General features: G+C 44.4%; 2 protein-coding genes across 2 annotated transcripts; one reads left to right on the top strand and one right to left on the bottom strand.

Annotated features, from left to right (window-relative positions):
- Positions 1 to 406: 406 nt before the first annotated feature.
- NDUFB8 (NADH:ubiquinone oxidoreductase subunit B8) lies at positions 407 to 4,153 on the bottom strand. Its single transcript, XM_005520559.3, has 5 exons — positions 4,031 to 4,153; positions 3,735 to 3,861; positions 3,037 to 3,136; positions 1,334 to 1,489; positions 407 to 630 (listed from the first exon to the last, which is right to left on the bottom strand). The coding sequence occupies exons 1-5, from the start codon at positions 4,128 to 4,130 to the stop codon at positions 538 to 540; spliced, it is 576 nt and encodes a 191-aa protein (XP_005520616.1). The 5' UTR covers positions 4,131 to 4,153; the 3' UTR covers positions 407 to 537.
- Positions 4,154 to 6,256: 2,103 nt separating this feature from the next.
- Positions 6,257 to 14,114, top strand: HIF1AN (hypoxia inducible factor 1 subunit alpha inhibitor). Its single transcript, XM_005520558.3, has 8 exons — positions 6,257 to 6,509; positions 7,464 to 7,714; positions 8,968 to 9,116; positions 10,791 to 10,936; positions 11,432 to 11,538; positions 11,931 to 11,994; positions 12,223 to 12,333; positions 13,513 to 14,114. Exons 1-8 carry the CDS (start codon positions 6,294 to 6,296, stop codon positions 13,555 to 13,557), a joined length of 1,089 nt encoding a protein of 362 aa, XP_005520615.2. The 5' UTR covers positions 6,257 to 6,293; the 3' UTR covers positions 13,558 to 14,114.
- Positions 14,115 to 14,318: the final 204 nt, after the last annotated feature.

Genomic DNA, 14,318 nt, shown 5'->3' with positions numbered 1-14,318 from the left:
CTGCAAGGCTCTGTGCCTCACAAGTACTTCCTACTGGTTGTACAAACTTCACTTGAGAGGGCATCTAGACCTGGAAGAGATCAAAGTCAACTCCCAGTAAGGGCAAACACAGCACAAGGCTCCCAAGGACTGGCATTTGCCAATCTGTTTCTGTCATTTTACAGTATACAGTGACACTCCAACTCCCAGCAGCACCTGCAATAAATGCCTTGGCCACAAGCAGTACTGCCTACATAAACAGGCACAGGTGAGGAATGTTTGTGCACAAGATACATAAATGACCAGCAGTCCTAGCTCTACAGTTTTAACTTTGCCTCACAGGTACTATCCCATTTAGAAAAATGCCAAAGTTCATTTCATTAGCTATAATTCAGCCTTCTCAAACCAACAGAAGACAACTAACACAGTAGGTGTCATTGATATATTTCACTGCAGTTAGCAACTGAACATTAAAGAACAAGTGTTAACATATGCCAGTGAACTAGAGAAGATTCCTTCCCCAGCAGAACTGATGGAAATGTAGCACTTGAACAACTTTCAAATTTCATAGTGTATCACTGTTGGTGGCTTTTTATTGGGGTCTCCTCCTCTCTCCAGATACAGGTCATTGAAGGGATATTGCTTCGGTCCCTACAAGGAGAGACAAAGAGTGGCAAATTCACCACATTCACCAAACAAATTAACAGGTAAGAGGAAAATGTCTCATCCCATCCCACCCCCACCCAAATTAAAGCTTGTAATTTATGACCTAAATTTCTGTTTCTTACGTGCTTCAGCTAGAATATTAGAGTATGAGGAAAGTAAATTCAGAAAGAGGGGATTCCTTGCATAAATTATTTTTTTTAACAGAAACATCAATGCTTTTAATCTTAATCAACAGTTTATCTCACAGCATGAGGATAATTTATTGCAAAAGCTGATTGTGTATTCAGTCAGTTTTCAAGAGCACATTCTTCAAATGATACAGCTCATGAGATATAATTAAAAACACAAGGGCAAGAGAAGAGTTAAAGCATCTCACTTGAGTAGAAGCCCACACAAGGAAGGAGAGTGCCTAGAGCAAAGATGGGATACTGTAAGAAGCATAGTTCAAATTAGTTCCCTGTGAACAGGGACTGATCACTATGAAGCAGCATCTGTGAGTTGAGCCAGGCCAGTCAAGAGAACAATTCAGACTAGAAGAGGCCACAGGACATCGCTTGACCTATCCACTACCAGCAGCAGTTTTGCATTCACACACATCACTCATTTTCAGCAAAACCACTCTTACGGGCATTGGCAATGAGAAGAAATACAGCTACTTTTCCTCCCTTTACCCTTAGGTTTCACTCACCACAGGCCTGTAGGATGGGTAGATCTCTCCGAGAACAAACATGATCAGCATTGTGCTCAAAAAGATAAAGAAGTGTTTGCTCATGGTGTGCCAGGGAACGACAGTGGGGGAGGTATCAACCCGGTTCCGAATGTACATGTCAAAGTCCCAGTGCATCTAAAGAACAAAGGAAAACAATTGCACATTTATAAAGTTGTCAAGCCGCTTTTCTCAAGGGAAGCAGCACATTACAGCATTCACAACGCTGCCAGAAGCTTTTTCATCTCCACCTCAAATGTACAGATAAAGCCACAGAGGAGGTACACCGTTTACCTACAGTCACAACAAACTGTTGCTTACAGTAAAACTCTTTAAAAAAAAGACTCTACATTTCATCCTATGCTTATACCACACAACATGCTTAAATACAGGATAGCAGCAGTTTTTATTTCTATGCATAATCATTCCACCTCAGCTTTGTTCCCCAGGACCATTGGAAAGGCATGGTATAAACTGGAACCCTCATTAATGGAAGCTCAGTCACATACCCCAAAAAAAGTAGTGCTATTTCAAACAAAGAAGCAACTACTGACACTTGGAAGCTGGTCCCTCAAAACAGGGAGAGGACCTGCTGTTGTTACTCCAGGACAAGGGCAAGGCTGGTAGCAAGCTAATGCCCTGAAGTATAAATAGGGAAGTCTCACGCATGTTCTGCCTATAGTCTCCTTTCACATTAATAAATGCAGAGGACTTACTAATTTGCAGCTCAAGTACCGCTTCCAGATTCCCAGCTCTAGTTCCCCCAGAGCCATCTCCTATCAAACCCAGAGCCAGAATGGGCAGAAATTAAAGCTGCCTAAACAGAGACATCTGCTGACACCTGGAAATACACCAGTATAGTCCTCTTTGTTCCTGATTGCCAACACCACATGCACCACAACACCACAAGCTCTTGTACACAAGCCTTCCTGCAGGAAGCACTACAACGCAGAATCAACATGGTTTTTTTTCATGTGCCTTTACAGTCATTACAACATGCACTTCGCTGTGGTACACATGCTGAAATGCTCTGACATGGTTTTACTATGATATATTAAGCACATATACTTAGATGAAATCTTGCTTTTAGTAAAGAGATTACAAGCCAATTACCAAGCTCAGTAACTGCAGTCAGATTGCAGCCATTCACAAAAAAATATGCACTAAGAGAAGAGCTACTCCTGAAAGGAATTTGAGTAGCTTAGATTTTCAAAGCTAACATAGATAACGTATTCATATTTGTCTTAAGGACATGCTGCAAACTTCTTTAGAGAGAACATCCTTATTATCAAAAAAGCCCTGCAGTAATAAAGCAACAGTAGCTACTTGCATTGCACTAAAATGACTTTATTCAAACAATGGCTTCTTTGCTAAACAATTCTGAACCAGGCTCCTGTATTGGGTCTGATGAGGAAAATAAAATTACTCCTGCAGGGAAAGTTAAGTTTGTAAAGTCTCCATTCTCATATTTAATAAGTTAACTGTCCTCAGCACCTTCACAGTATTTACCCAGATGGTCACTTCACCTTGAACAGATTGTCCCTGCTTGCACAAGCAACACACACCTGCACTGGTGATGAAATTACACAAAGGATTCAACACAAAGCACTACCAAGAGGCGCATGTTAGAATTCAGTAACAAGAGCACTGCTGAACAACTTGAGAAGTGGGACTGGCATTCCTACCGGCTCTCCCCAGTTATGCCTCATGTCTGGCTGGTCCCACTGGTACCAGGGGTCTCTCTCATATTGAGACTTATTAGGTAGCATGGGATAGTCACCATACCTATGAGAAACAAACAAAAGACCAAACAAAGAAATCTGTACTCATTCAGATAGAATTTGTCAGAGACAGTATAATACAGGTCTAAGGAAATAGAATTAAGTACTAATTTGTTTTTATAGCTTTTATGCACACACAATTTCGAAATGCATTAAAACCACCTTGATACCAGTCACCATAACAAATGGCATTCCCCAAACTGGCCTTATTGGGCTCTACTAGAAGACAGAAAATGCAAGCTTAACTAAAATATGGAACCCTAATTATCTTGCCACATGTTGAAGTATTCTCCAACATTCAAACATCTCCTCAAACCTTTATTCTAGACATGACTTTCAGTTCATCCCACTTAGTCTTGCAATACAACAGCATATGAAGCCTTTCAAGTTTCTCTCATGAAGTCTCTTGCACTTTATTCACATAGGCCTCTAACTCATCCATTCATTTCTATTTTAAAACACTGAAGTGTCTTCAAAGCTCACAGTACAGCAAAGCCAGGCATTCGCCAGGGACTACCGGCCTACAGCACATCCACACAAAGCCAAGAGCTGCTGGCCCCGGCCGGCTCCCGGCTGCGGAACAACGGCACCAGCCAGCTCACCCTAAGCCGTCGTCGGGGTAGGGCTGATAGTCCTCCACCCGCATGTTGTACTTCTTCGCAGCGGCTGCCCGCTCCTCCGGAGTCCGCGGGTACGGCCCGGGCATCATGTCCTTGGACATCTCCGAGGCTGCGGGAGAGCAACGCGGCAGAGTGGGTGCGGGCCCCGCCAGCAGCTGCAGCCAGGCCGGGGAGGTCGCGCCGCCCTCCCGCCCCGACCCCGCAACCACCGGCCCGCCGCCCCAGACACCCCGGCCCCGCCGCCGACCCCTCGCTCCAGCCTCCGCCTTCCCGCTCACCCGCCCGCGCCCCCGAAGGCGCCGCCAAGGCGGCCCGGGCCGCCCTGAGCCCAGCAGCCGCCCGGGGCCAGAGGACACCGCGGAGAGCGCCCGCCGCCATCGCCCCCAGCGCGCAGGCGCAGTCGCGGCCGCCGGAGGAACTGAGCAGCGGGGCGGGGCCAGCGGCAAGGGGCGGGGCCGGGGGCGGGGCCGGCGAAGGGGTAGGGCCGGCCCGGGGCTGCCTCTGGCGCCGGTACCGGCCCCGGCGTTAATCGGCCGCTGGTGCTGTAGTACTGACACGAGGTTAATGGACGGAGAAGGCATCACTGTGATGTTTTGGTCTGTCTGTCATCGTCTGAGGCGGGCCAATGGGAATTTATGGCAGGAACTGGCTTCCAGACGCGGGGAGCCTCTTGCAGGGCAGCCGGATCGATGCTCAATCGGATCGATGCCGTGCCCGGCGGCGTTATGCAAATCGTCTTTTTTTGGATCAGTATCAATATTATTAAAGTCAATACCCAAATGTAATCGTCTCATCTCCATGGAGCCAGGGGAAGGTGGACAGCAGAAATGGCATGTTAATTTAGGAATGTGATTCTTCAAATGTAAGCAATGTATTATTGTAAATAAAATCAATATGAACATTAAAGGATTTTGCAGTTTACTTCATTATGTAAACTCTGTGGTAGTTGAACTCATTTTCCTTCAGTTATTCACATCAGTCATAATGGGTAATGTCTCTGTAACGATTTACATTATAAACCTTTGCTGCTCAAAAACCATCACAGACAATTTGTCATTAAAGCCATTCCTTCTAATAACAACATTAATTTTAAACCTAATAACTGAATGAAGATAGTGATGAACCACAAAAACATATCTGAGATACAGCATGCCTGAGATGGGGGCTTTGTGGCTGATGAAGAACAGGATCCTTTCACTTATCCCAAAGAAAGGCCTATTGATGTCATTTTAGGGATGGTATCTTAATTCAGCCAATTCCCTTACAAACGAGTATGCAGTGAAGTTACCCAGTTATCTAATAAAGTTATTAACTCAGAGCCCAACCTTCCAGTGTGGATGCTGCTGCTGTTTTCCATGGAGCATTATTTGGTACCTGTCCCACTTCTGGAGCTCACAGCGCAGACAGCGGTGTGGGGACAGCACTGGAAGTGGGGACCGTGGCTCCCATTGACTTGGGCTCAGGCCTCACTGCAGCCTTGCATTGTGGTCAGCTACCTCTTCCATCAGCTCTTCACTGCTGGGTATTTATTTTCTGAATTATGTTTGACTTTTCCACAGCTATGTTTCAAATATACCAAATACACTGTAAAAAATGTTGTTAACCTGTACAGCAGAAATGCTGTAGATTTAAAAGGTGAGAGGGCATTAATTTTCCTAGAAACTAAGTATATTAATAAATTTTGGAAGGACAAAGATAAATTGCATTATTCTCACGAAAAAGGCAAAGTTCTGTGCAGGCAGAACAAATCCCAGCTACTGTAAGATGAAAACCACTGAATGCCAGAGACCAAAATTTTCTCCAGAGCTGATGCCTAATGTGGCGCGCATTCTTGGGAAATAGCGATCATCATTCTTGCTGTTTGCAGATTAAAAGCCAAATGTAGAGTTTGTCTCACATAATAAACATATAATAAGAAAATAATTCAACAGCTCCAGCTGCAGTCACACAGCTCATGAAATCCTGCTAAAATGATGTACTCGCCGTCACAGGCTGGGTGTTAGTTGCACCAGGCAGTGCTTTTTTTTTTTTTTTTTTTTTTTTTTTGTAGCAAGTGTTAATTAACCTTGTCGTTTTCGGGTGCGTATCCCCGCGGTACATTTCTTCTCGGCACACCGAGGCAGCGGGCAGTGCTGTTTCCATCAGGGCAATGTAAATGCTCAAGGGGCAGCTCTTGTGCCCTCTCCGCCGCCTTTGAGGGGAAGGGGCAGCCGGCTGAAGTCACGCTGGGCGGCCTGGGGCTCGGCAGCGAGGCTGCACAGGCGATCCTTTCTTTCTGCTTCCTGCGGCGGGTCTTCCCCTGCCGCTGCTCCCAGCTCCCGGGGGTGTCCGCGAGCCTTGGGAAGGGACAGCGGGAAGGAGCCCCCCCCCTGCAGCCCCCGCCCGCGCGGGGGCGCTGCCGCCGCCGCCGCTCCCGCTCTCCCCCCCCCCCCCCTCTATGGTCCTCTGCCCTCCGCCTTCGCCCTCCGCTTCCGGCGTTGCCATGGGTGCGCAGCTTCCGCTTCCGCCTTCCTTGGTACGGGTTCTCCGGTGGAGGCGGCGATGGCGGCGGCCTCGTCCTCCTCCTCCTCATCTTCCTCTTCTTCCTCTTCTTCTTCCTGTTCCTCCTCGGCGGCGGCGGGCTGCCGGGAGGGCCCGGCGGTGGCGGCAGGGCCCGGTTGGAGCGACTCCCAGTTCCGCCGCTACTCCTTCGAGACGCGGCCCATCCCGCGGCTCAGCCACAGCGACCCCCGCGCCGAGGAGCTCATCGAGAACGAGGTGAGGGAGGTCCCGGGCTCAGTCACCTCCTCATCCCGGCCCTGTCCGTCCGGAGCACCGCGCGGGCTCCGTTGTAGCTGCTGTCCCGTTCCTCTCTGCCGTAATGGACATTTTTCTTCGGTGCTACAGTGTTGAACTGTGAAATTCGCGGGAAACGTTTGTTTTAATCCCTTTGTTGTCGGGATGGAAGTTGTGCGAACGTTGTGTAAAACACTGGGGACGTATTGGTTGTTTTCTAAGTACGAGCGACCACAGATGTAAAGGTTCCTTTGCAGTGGTGGCTCTTGCATTGGTTCTGTACCAGCTCAGCCTCATTTTGGTAAGTTTGGTAGTTGGGTTTTTTAAGGAAAGTCTGCAAGAAGGGAAGTTGTGTATGCACAGCTTGGGAACACAGCGCTGCCTTGGTTAGGTTGCTTACTGCTGGTAGATGAGGAGATAGGCGCTGTCCTCTGTCTTCCTTTTGTAATGGTTCTTTTTTTGCTGTAGAAGAGATGGTCAGTTTTTTGATGGCTGGTTATTTGCAGTCCTCTGAGAAAAGAGATGAGTTCTGTTTCTGGATTCAGAGGGATCTTTCTGCTGGCATTTACCCCTTCACAGCTGAGGCTGGAAGTGACCAGCCGGAATTTACTGTGTCTCCTGGCTACGTGGCAGGACCAAGCAGGCCCAGAAGTGTTGCCAGCTAGTGTTTGTCTAACCTCGCTAATAAAGATTGGCTAAGTAGGTAGTGCAATCTGTCCCATTGCTACCAGGAGCTTACTGTAACCCCAGGCCACCACTTTCTTAAAACCTATCACGTCTTGCTTGGTTTTCTTCCCAGAACAATGTATGTGATTACTTCAAATGCCTTTTCCAATTCCTCAATTGAAAGGGAGTTTTTGTGGGTGCAGTAATGGAATGTGCTTGGTCTTAAGTTCAAGAGGTCTTTGCATCAATAAACTTCCTATTTCTCTCCAGGAGCCAGTGGTGCTGACAGATACGAATCTGGTTTATCCTGCTCTGAAATGGGACCTGGACTACCTCCAGGAAAACATTGGCAATGGGGACTTCTCAGTGTATAGTGCCAGCACACACAAGTTTTTATACTACGATGAGAAGAAAATGGCCAATTTTAAGAACTTCAAACCCAAGTCAAGTAGGGAAGAAATGAAGTTTGCCGAGTTTGTGGACAGACTCAAAGAAATACAACAAAAAGGGAGTGCTGAGAGGTAAGTGATATGTGGAGTGTGGAAGTTTCTCTGTTTCTTTAGACCTAGGCAGGAGCTAAGTTTCTCTTCAGTGGGTGTTGATGAATAAAATGTCTTGAACTTTTTGATCTTTTTTTTGTTTCTTTTTAATAATCCTACTTTTCCTGCAGGGCTTCTAGTTGACAGCAGCCTTGTTACCTTATTAGAAAATCATACCAAACAAACTGTTCACACTGGCTGTGGCAGTTTATTTACTTTTTTCCTGCACTGTGTGAGGCAGGGTTTGTATAGAGAAAGAATTAAGCTTCACTTTTTTTTGGCAGACTGTGGTATTGGTAGAGAAGCTTGTTGTCTAATGAAAAGGTACAGGCTATGACATTTAAGTTTTCCCACAGAATCCCAAGGCATCTGGAGCTAACCCTTTTTGGGGTATATGAGGCCAGGCTGTGGATGTGCTGTGTACTGGTGGTGATAGCCTGTGCCACTAATAGAGCTGTGAGTTACTGAGAGGAGCTTCAAGTGGACATAAAATATACCTATCAGTAGCTGTACTTAAACCCTTAGTATTTTCAGCCACAGCCCCCACAATTAAGATGCTTAATTGTGTCTTCATTGGAAGCAACACTGTACCCATGCCCTCTTGTCATCTGTGCCTTTCTTTTCTTTCTCAGCTTTGGTTGTACTTTTTCCAAGAGAGAAGGCAGTCCTTAAAAATGTGGTTTTTTCCTGCATTGCAGACAGCAGTCTGTAATACTGTGATTGTTGGTACAGATGCTTGATTCCTCTGATCCTTTATGTTTAAATGTAAACATGGCATTAAGTAACTTGATACTGAAATGTGCAGGCCCTCCTGAGCCCTCTCTTTCCCTCATGTAGTTCTGCTAGAAGAAGAAACTTATATTGCAGGTGTATTAGAGGGATGGCATTCATCTAGGGATTAGACATGAACAGATTTGATATTTGATAATGGCTGGTCTGTTTAGAGTTTCCTCCTCCTGCCCTGCGAGAGGGTTGCCCTTCCTTAAAATTATGTTTTTTCTTTGTAATTGTTCAAGTTGAATTGAGATCTGTTCTCTTCTATATTGGGAAACCTTACAGAAAAGTTGGGGGACTTTTTGAAACTGTTTCCTTCCACAGGTGTTGAAACTGTGTAGTGATAGAACAATCTCAAGGAACTGCTTCTCTGTTTTGAAATCTTTCTGAAGAGACAGAGTATGCCGTGTTCAGGACAAAGCTTAATTCTTGATTTCTGCCTTCTCTCTTGGACAATCCAGGCTATATCTACAGCAAACACTGAATGATACAGTTGGAAGGAAGATTGTGGTGGATTTCCTTGGCTTCAACTGGAACTGGATTAACAAGCAGCAAGGGAAACGTGGCTGGGGTCAACTGACTTCTAACTTGCTTCTTATTGGCATGGAAGGTAAATAGCTTCCTCAGATTGGAGTAGAAGGAGAGAAGATTACATCAGCAGTTCTGTATTTCAGTTCCAGAAGGTCTGTCAAATGGATTTCCCCCTAGTTTCTGTGTGTTCCTTCAGAAGAGCTACTTTAAGGCTCTGCATTGGGAGGAGACTGTTGTCACACCTTAACTTGGGTTATAAAGAGGAAGCAAGGAAAGGAATAGTCTGTATTTTGCCAGAGATGTACTGTGAATGCCTGAATGTCACGTGCTCATGGAAAGGCTCTGATGATGGTGGGACTGTGTTTCCAGTAACTGCTAATCATATCCTGGGATCTGTTTACTGTTTTCATGCTTCAGGCACTATAGATTTAAAAAGCTCGAAGCCTGCAAATTCAGAATGCAGAAAGGTTTGTAAGTTGAACAGTGTTAGACTTCTGGGCTTTTCTGAGCATGTCCAATATCTGCCCAGGAGGAGATCTGATTATTTTGTGAAGTCTTTTTTCTTATTTGAGCTAGTACACTGGGAGGAGGAATTCACTTTTGAATTAAGACCTGATTTTTTTTTTTCTTGAAAGACTAGAGGACAGTGGGAAACTTAAAGATGGGTAAATTCTGAAACTATCTGGATAGAACAGAATTCCAAATTCAAGTGGAGCCTGACTTAGAGGCAGGTGCCTTGGAAGACACAAGTATCACTAGGTTGTTGACAAGGAGAACACTCTTCTAGAAAGCAATCTTATAACTGAGCAAGAAATACACATCATTCTGTGAAGTGTGAGGGCCTACAATCAATGTGGCAAACATAGCCAATTATAATTTTTTGTTTACACACCTTGGATGTTTTTTTTCCATTTGTACCAAGTCATACTCAACCTACAGTAGTTTGAGTTTGCCACTTGTTTTACTAGCTGAGATAACATAATATAAAATCAGTGGACCAACACTTCCTTACAGGCCATATAACCACTACAATCCTATTAACAGGTTATGCACAAGAACCAAGGAATTGTCTTGAACCAGCATGTGCTAGAAAAAGGAATGTCTTTAGAGCAGCATGTGATCATATGATCTATTTAATGAAGTTACAGGGTTAACTGTTACCTTAATTCTTGCAGGCCAAGAGAGTAATATCTGAATTGGCAAACAGCCTGAAAAACAGATATGAGGGGTACAACACACCCTACTGTATTTGAAGATTTTATTAAATTTAAGATCTAGTGGCAACAGTCAAACACTGTTAATCGGACTTGAGTAGGTGCTATTGGGAGCTCCAGTGACGGAGATTGTTAACTTGTTTTCTTGCAAAACTTCGAGGACTTTTTTTCAAATCCCACCATTGAACTCTTTTTCACTAGATTCATAATCTTTGACAGTCTGTTCAACAGCCTGTCATTTAAACAAACTGTTTCATGAAAAAGCTTCCCATCAACATTCAGCATCTGCTGTTCATTGAAACAAGCTGGAAATCCTAATCCTGTAGAGCCAAAGTTGCTGAGTACGGATTTAGAATGGAAATGGAGTAGCAACTGCTCAATAAGGCTGACTGATAGAGTGATCAGTTTGTAACATTCCTGTTGTCGTTTAGTTTCTGAATATGTGGGAGTACATTTTTTGTCTTTAGCAAGGAATATAACTTGTTTCTCTTTCATACCTGTACATGAGAGTGTCTTGATTATCTTTTCTCTCTGTGTAGGGAATGTGACACCAGCTCATTATGACGAGCAACAGAACTTTTTTGCTCAGATTAAGGGTTACAAGAGGTGTATCCTGTTTCCTCCTGATCAGTTTGAATGCCTCTACCCTTATCCTGTGCACCATCCATGCGACAGACAGAGCCAGGTGAGAGTAGCAGATCTGTTGTCTGCTCCATGCCAAAAATGGGCATTTGCAAAGATGCTAGGTGGGAGGAAGCTGCACTGGCGTTAAAGCTGCAAAACACTTGCTGAGCTTTTGCAAAACCTCTATTCAGACTTGTCAAGTGGGGAATGCATTGGTGGAAGGACCGGTGGTTTTCTGTTTGTGTCTGGTCCTGACTTGCAAGTACTAGGGCCATAAAAACCCTCTTACTGATAGCACAACGGGGCTGCAGGTGCTACCTTCTCTGTTCTGTTTCATTGATCACTTGGTCAAACAAATTCGCTGACAGACAAATTGCAAGATTCCTACCTATATGATACTTGGAGCGTACTGCAGGACCTCACAATGAAGTTAAGATACAAATGGAAATGTAAAAACCATGTAAGGAAGACCAGGATGATTTGACAGTGAGAGCCAATAATGAGGACTGTCATTGTAGGAAATTTTTCTGAGTTTCTTAATGTTTTCTTCTATTAGGTGGACTTTGACAATCCTGACTATGAGAAGTTTCCAAACTTCCGGAATGTGGTTGGCTATGAGACAGTGGTGGGACCTGGGGATGTGCTGTACATACCTATGTACTGGTAAGAAGGATGGCAGGACTGCACTGTGATAAAAAACAGATGTTTAAAATGTTTTCTACTTAGTGTTGGGCTGGCTATTAAAAGTATTTTGTTTTTATTTCTCCAGCAACTGTGATATTTTCTTTGGTATCTTGGGCCAGTATGCTTATTAGTCTTGTCTGTTGGATGGGAATAGTAATTCTCCCTGACACCACATTAATTGTACATGTACTCATTAACATGTGTGAGAAAATGATCTATATTTAAATAAGGAGAACTTTCCAGAAGTTTTGAGGTCTTGATGCAGGAGGTATAGAGCAAGGCTTGTCTGGTGCTGTCTGAACTCATCATCCAAGGTATTTTACTGTAAGCTACAGCAATAGTTTCTTTTTTTTTATGTGATTTCCATACAGGTGGCACCACATTGAGTCTCTCCTGAATGGGGGGATTACCATCACTGTGAACTTCTGGTACAAGGTGAGTACAAGCACAGCTTGGATAGCTCCATCCCAGAGGATTTTTTTCAGAGAGAGATGTATTGGCACACATTGTCAATATGAGAACTTCATGGTGCCAAGTCATTTGCTTCTGGAAGCTACTTTTTCTTCTTCAGAGTTGTGTATGTGAAGATCTGGGTGACTGGGGGAAGGTGGAATAAGCTACGAATACAGGAAGCATGCACATGAGCTCTTTTTGATATTTCAGGGTGCCCCAACCCCAAAGAGAATTGAGTATCCATTAAAGGCTCATCAGAAAGTGGCGATAATGAGGAACATTGAGAAGATGCTGGGAGAAGCCTTAGGAAATCCACAGGAGGTATGGAAAAGAACCATGTAGTCACTGCTTTTGAAATTGTTAAGGCATAATGCAAAACTTGAGATGACAGCTACTTGGCTCTCTAGGTGCCGCAGTTAGGGTGGGAGAAAGCAAGATTGCTCTTTTGCTGGTTCTTCCTGCAGTCTTCAGAAGGTCATTTGCTTACAAAAAGGGAAGCTCTTAAAACCATAATTCTGAAAAGGACCATCACAAACAATGAAGTAGTTGTTCTTGTATGTGGGAAGAAGTGTGCTTTGACTTTGGGCATTTCCAGGAAAGTGTTGTTCCCAGACCCTCCTTAGCCTTCTGTGCAGCAGTGACACCCATTATTTGCAAAAAAAAAAAAGAAAGAAAAAAAAAAAAAAAGAGAACCTGTTTCACCTGTTGAATCCAAGTCTCTTAAATAAGAGAAATCTCCTCTATTAAGTCATGTGCTTCATCTTTAACATGTCTTCCTCATCTCTGAATTCTTTGCAATCTTAACTGTCTTGTAAATAAAAAAAAAACTAAACCCTGAGATACTAAAGATACTAAAGACTAAGATACTCAGTCTAAAAAGACTGAGGTACTGAGAGAAGATCTGATCATCTGAAAATGGAAATGCGGGTCAAGGATAGAAATGTTTTCATGGTCTGTAATCCTTATCACTGTGCAGAAACTCCTCTTTAGCCTCTCCCCTGAGATTATTTTACTGCCATAGCATTCTGAACCTCCCTCCTTGATTAGGCAGTGCTAAGATGTGGGAGTGGTCTTGACTGGAAAAAACCCCTTAGCAAAATCATCAGTCATAGCCCCCCTTCTTACTTACCCCAGAGACCAGAGAGGATTCAATGAGTGCGAATGTTCCTTCTCTGCCCTGAAAAAAGCAACCTGTGATGACTGTTGACTCCCTTTAATAGCATCTACTTAGAAATCACAAATGCTGGGTGGGAAGTGAAAATGTTTCAAGCATGTTTCCATTCTGGATTGAATGTTTTGGTGTCACCTGAAGTCTGGTGAAAACCTGCTGTTTTGGTAGGGTATTTTTAGAATGTGTTTGTGGATGCCCCAGTGCCTTTCTAGAAAATACTTCGGAAGTGATTAAGTGTATCTTGGGCTCTGTGATGCAGAGGGAGCAGGCTCTGCACTGCCATTTCTGTGTAGCTGTCCTGGCTAATGACCTATTTTTGCTTTGAACAGGTGGGTCCCTTGTTGAATATGATGATTAAGGGCCGGTATGACTAATGCCTGGTGCCCCTGGCGGATGTTGGAGCTGCTTTGTTCACAAGCAATGGAAGATACTGAGCGCTAGTATTGCACGCAGCACTTAACAGACTGTTGGGTTTCCTGGCCTATCCTGGCCCCACTACAATAAAGGGGCTACTGGAACTGCAAAACCATTAGTACCCTATTCATCCTCCACTCTCATCTAACTGAACCTCCCGAGAAACAGTCTGCACTTACTGGAAGCTGGATTCATGCTCACTAACTTGTTTATTTTCTTCCCTCTGCCCTGTTTGCCACAACAAGGAGCGTGGCTTCTGGCACTCGGATGTGGTACTTCAGGATTTTCAGGTATATGAAGAAGAGCTTGGAGGATAACCAGGAGCAATATTATTTCCTCAGCCTCATGGGGTTTGGACCTCCTGGCTGGGTTTGTGTTGGTGCCAGCAGTGGATATAAGGTGGAAAATGTTAAGTTTCACAGTCCTCTGTTGTTAGAGGACCTGTTCCTGCTCAACTGTGGCACCTTTGTACATTAATGGAAATGAACATGTGAGATGGCCTGTGTGTGTTGAACAACTGGAAAATTATTCAGTTACTTAAACCTAAGACATCTACACTTTGGATGTAGTACAGGGTAGAGATCAGAATGAATTTATCTAGTGTGTGAGCACCAAATCCTATGCTTTCCAAATAACATCTGTCTTGTATGACTCTAGAAAAATCTCCTTTCTGACAGCATTTTCTGGGGAGTGAAGGCTTCTTTCCTGCTCTTCTGAAGCT

The sequence above is a fragment of the Pseudopodoces humilis genome, chromosome 9, assembly GCF_049639895.1.
Source record: "Pseudopodoces humilis isolate 2021_Gansu_Grassland_sample_001 chromosome 9, ASM4963989v1, whole genome shotgun sequence".
NCBI classification, from domain to species: Eukaryota; Metazoa; Chordata; class Aves; order Passeriformes; family Paridae; genus Pseudopodoces; species Pseudopodoces humilis.
Note: the sequence above shows the minus strand (reverse complement) of the source record. Positions and strands in the feature narration are given on the sequence as shown.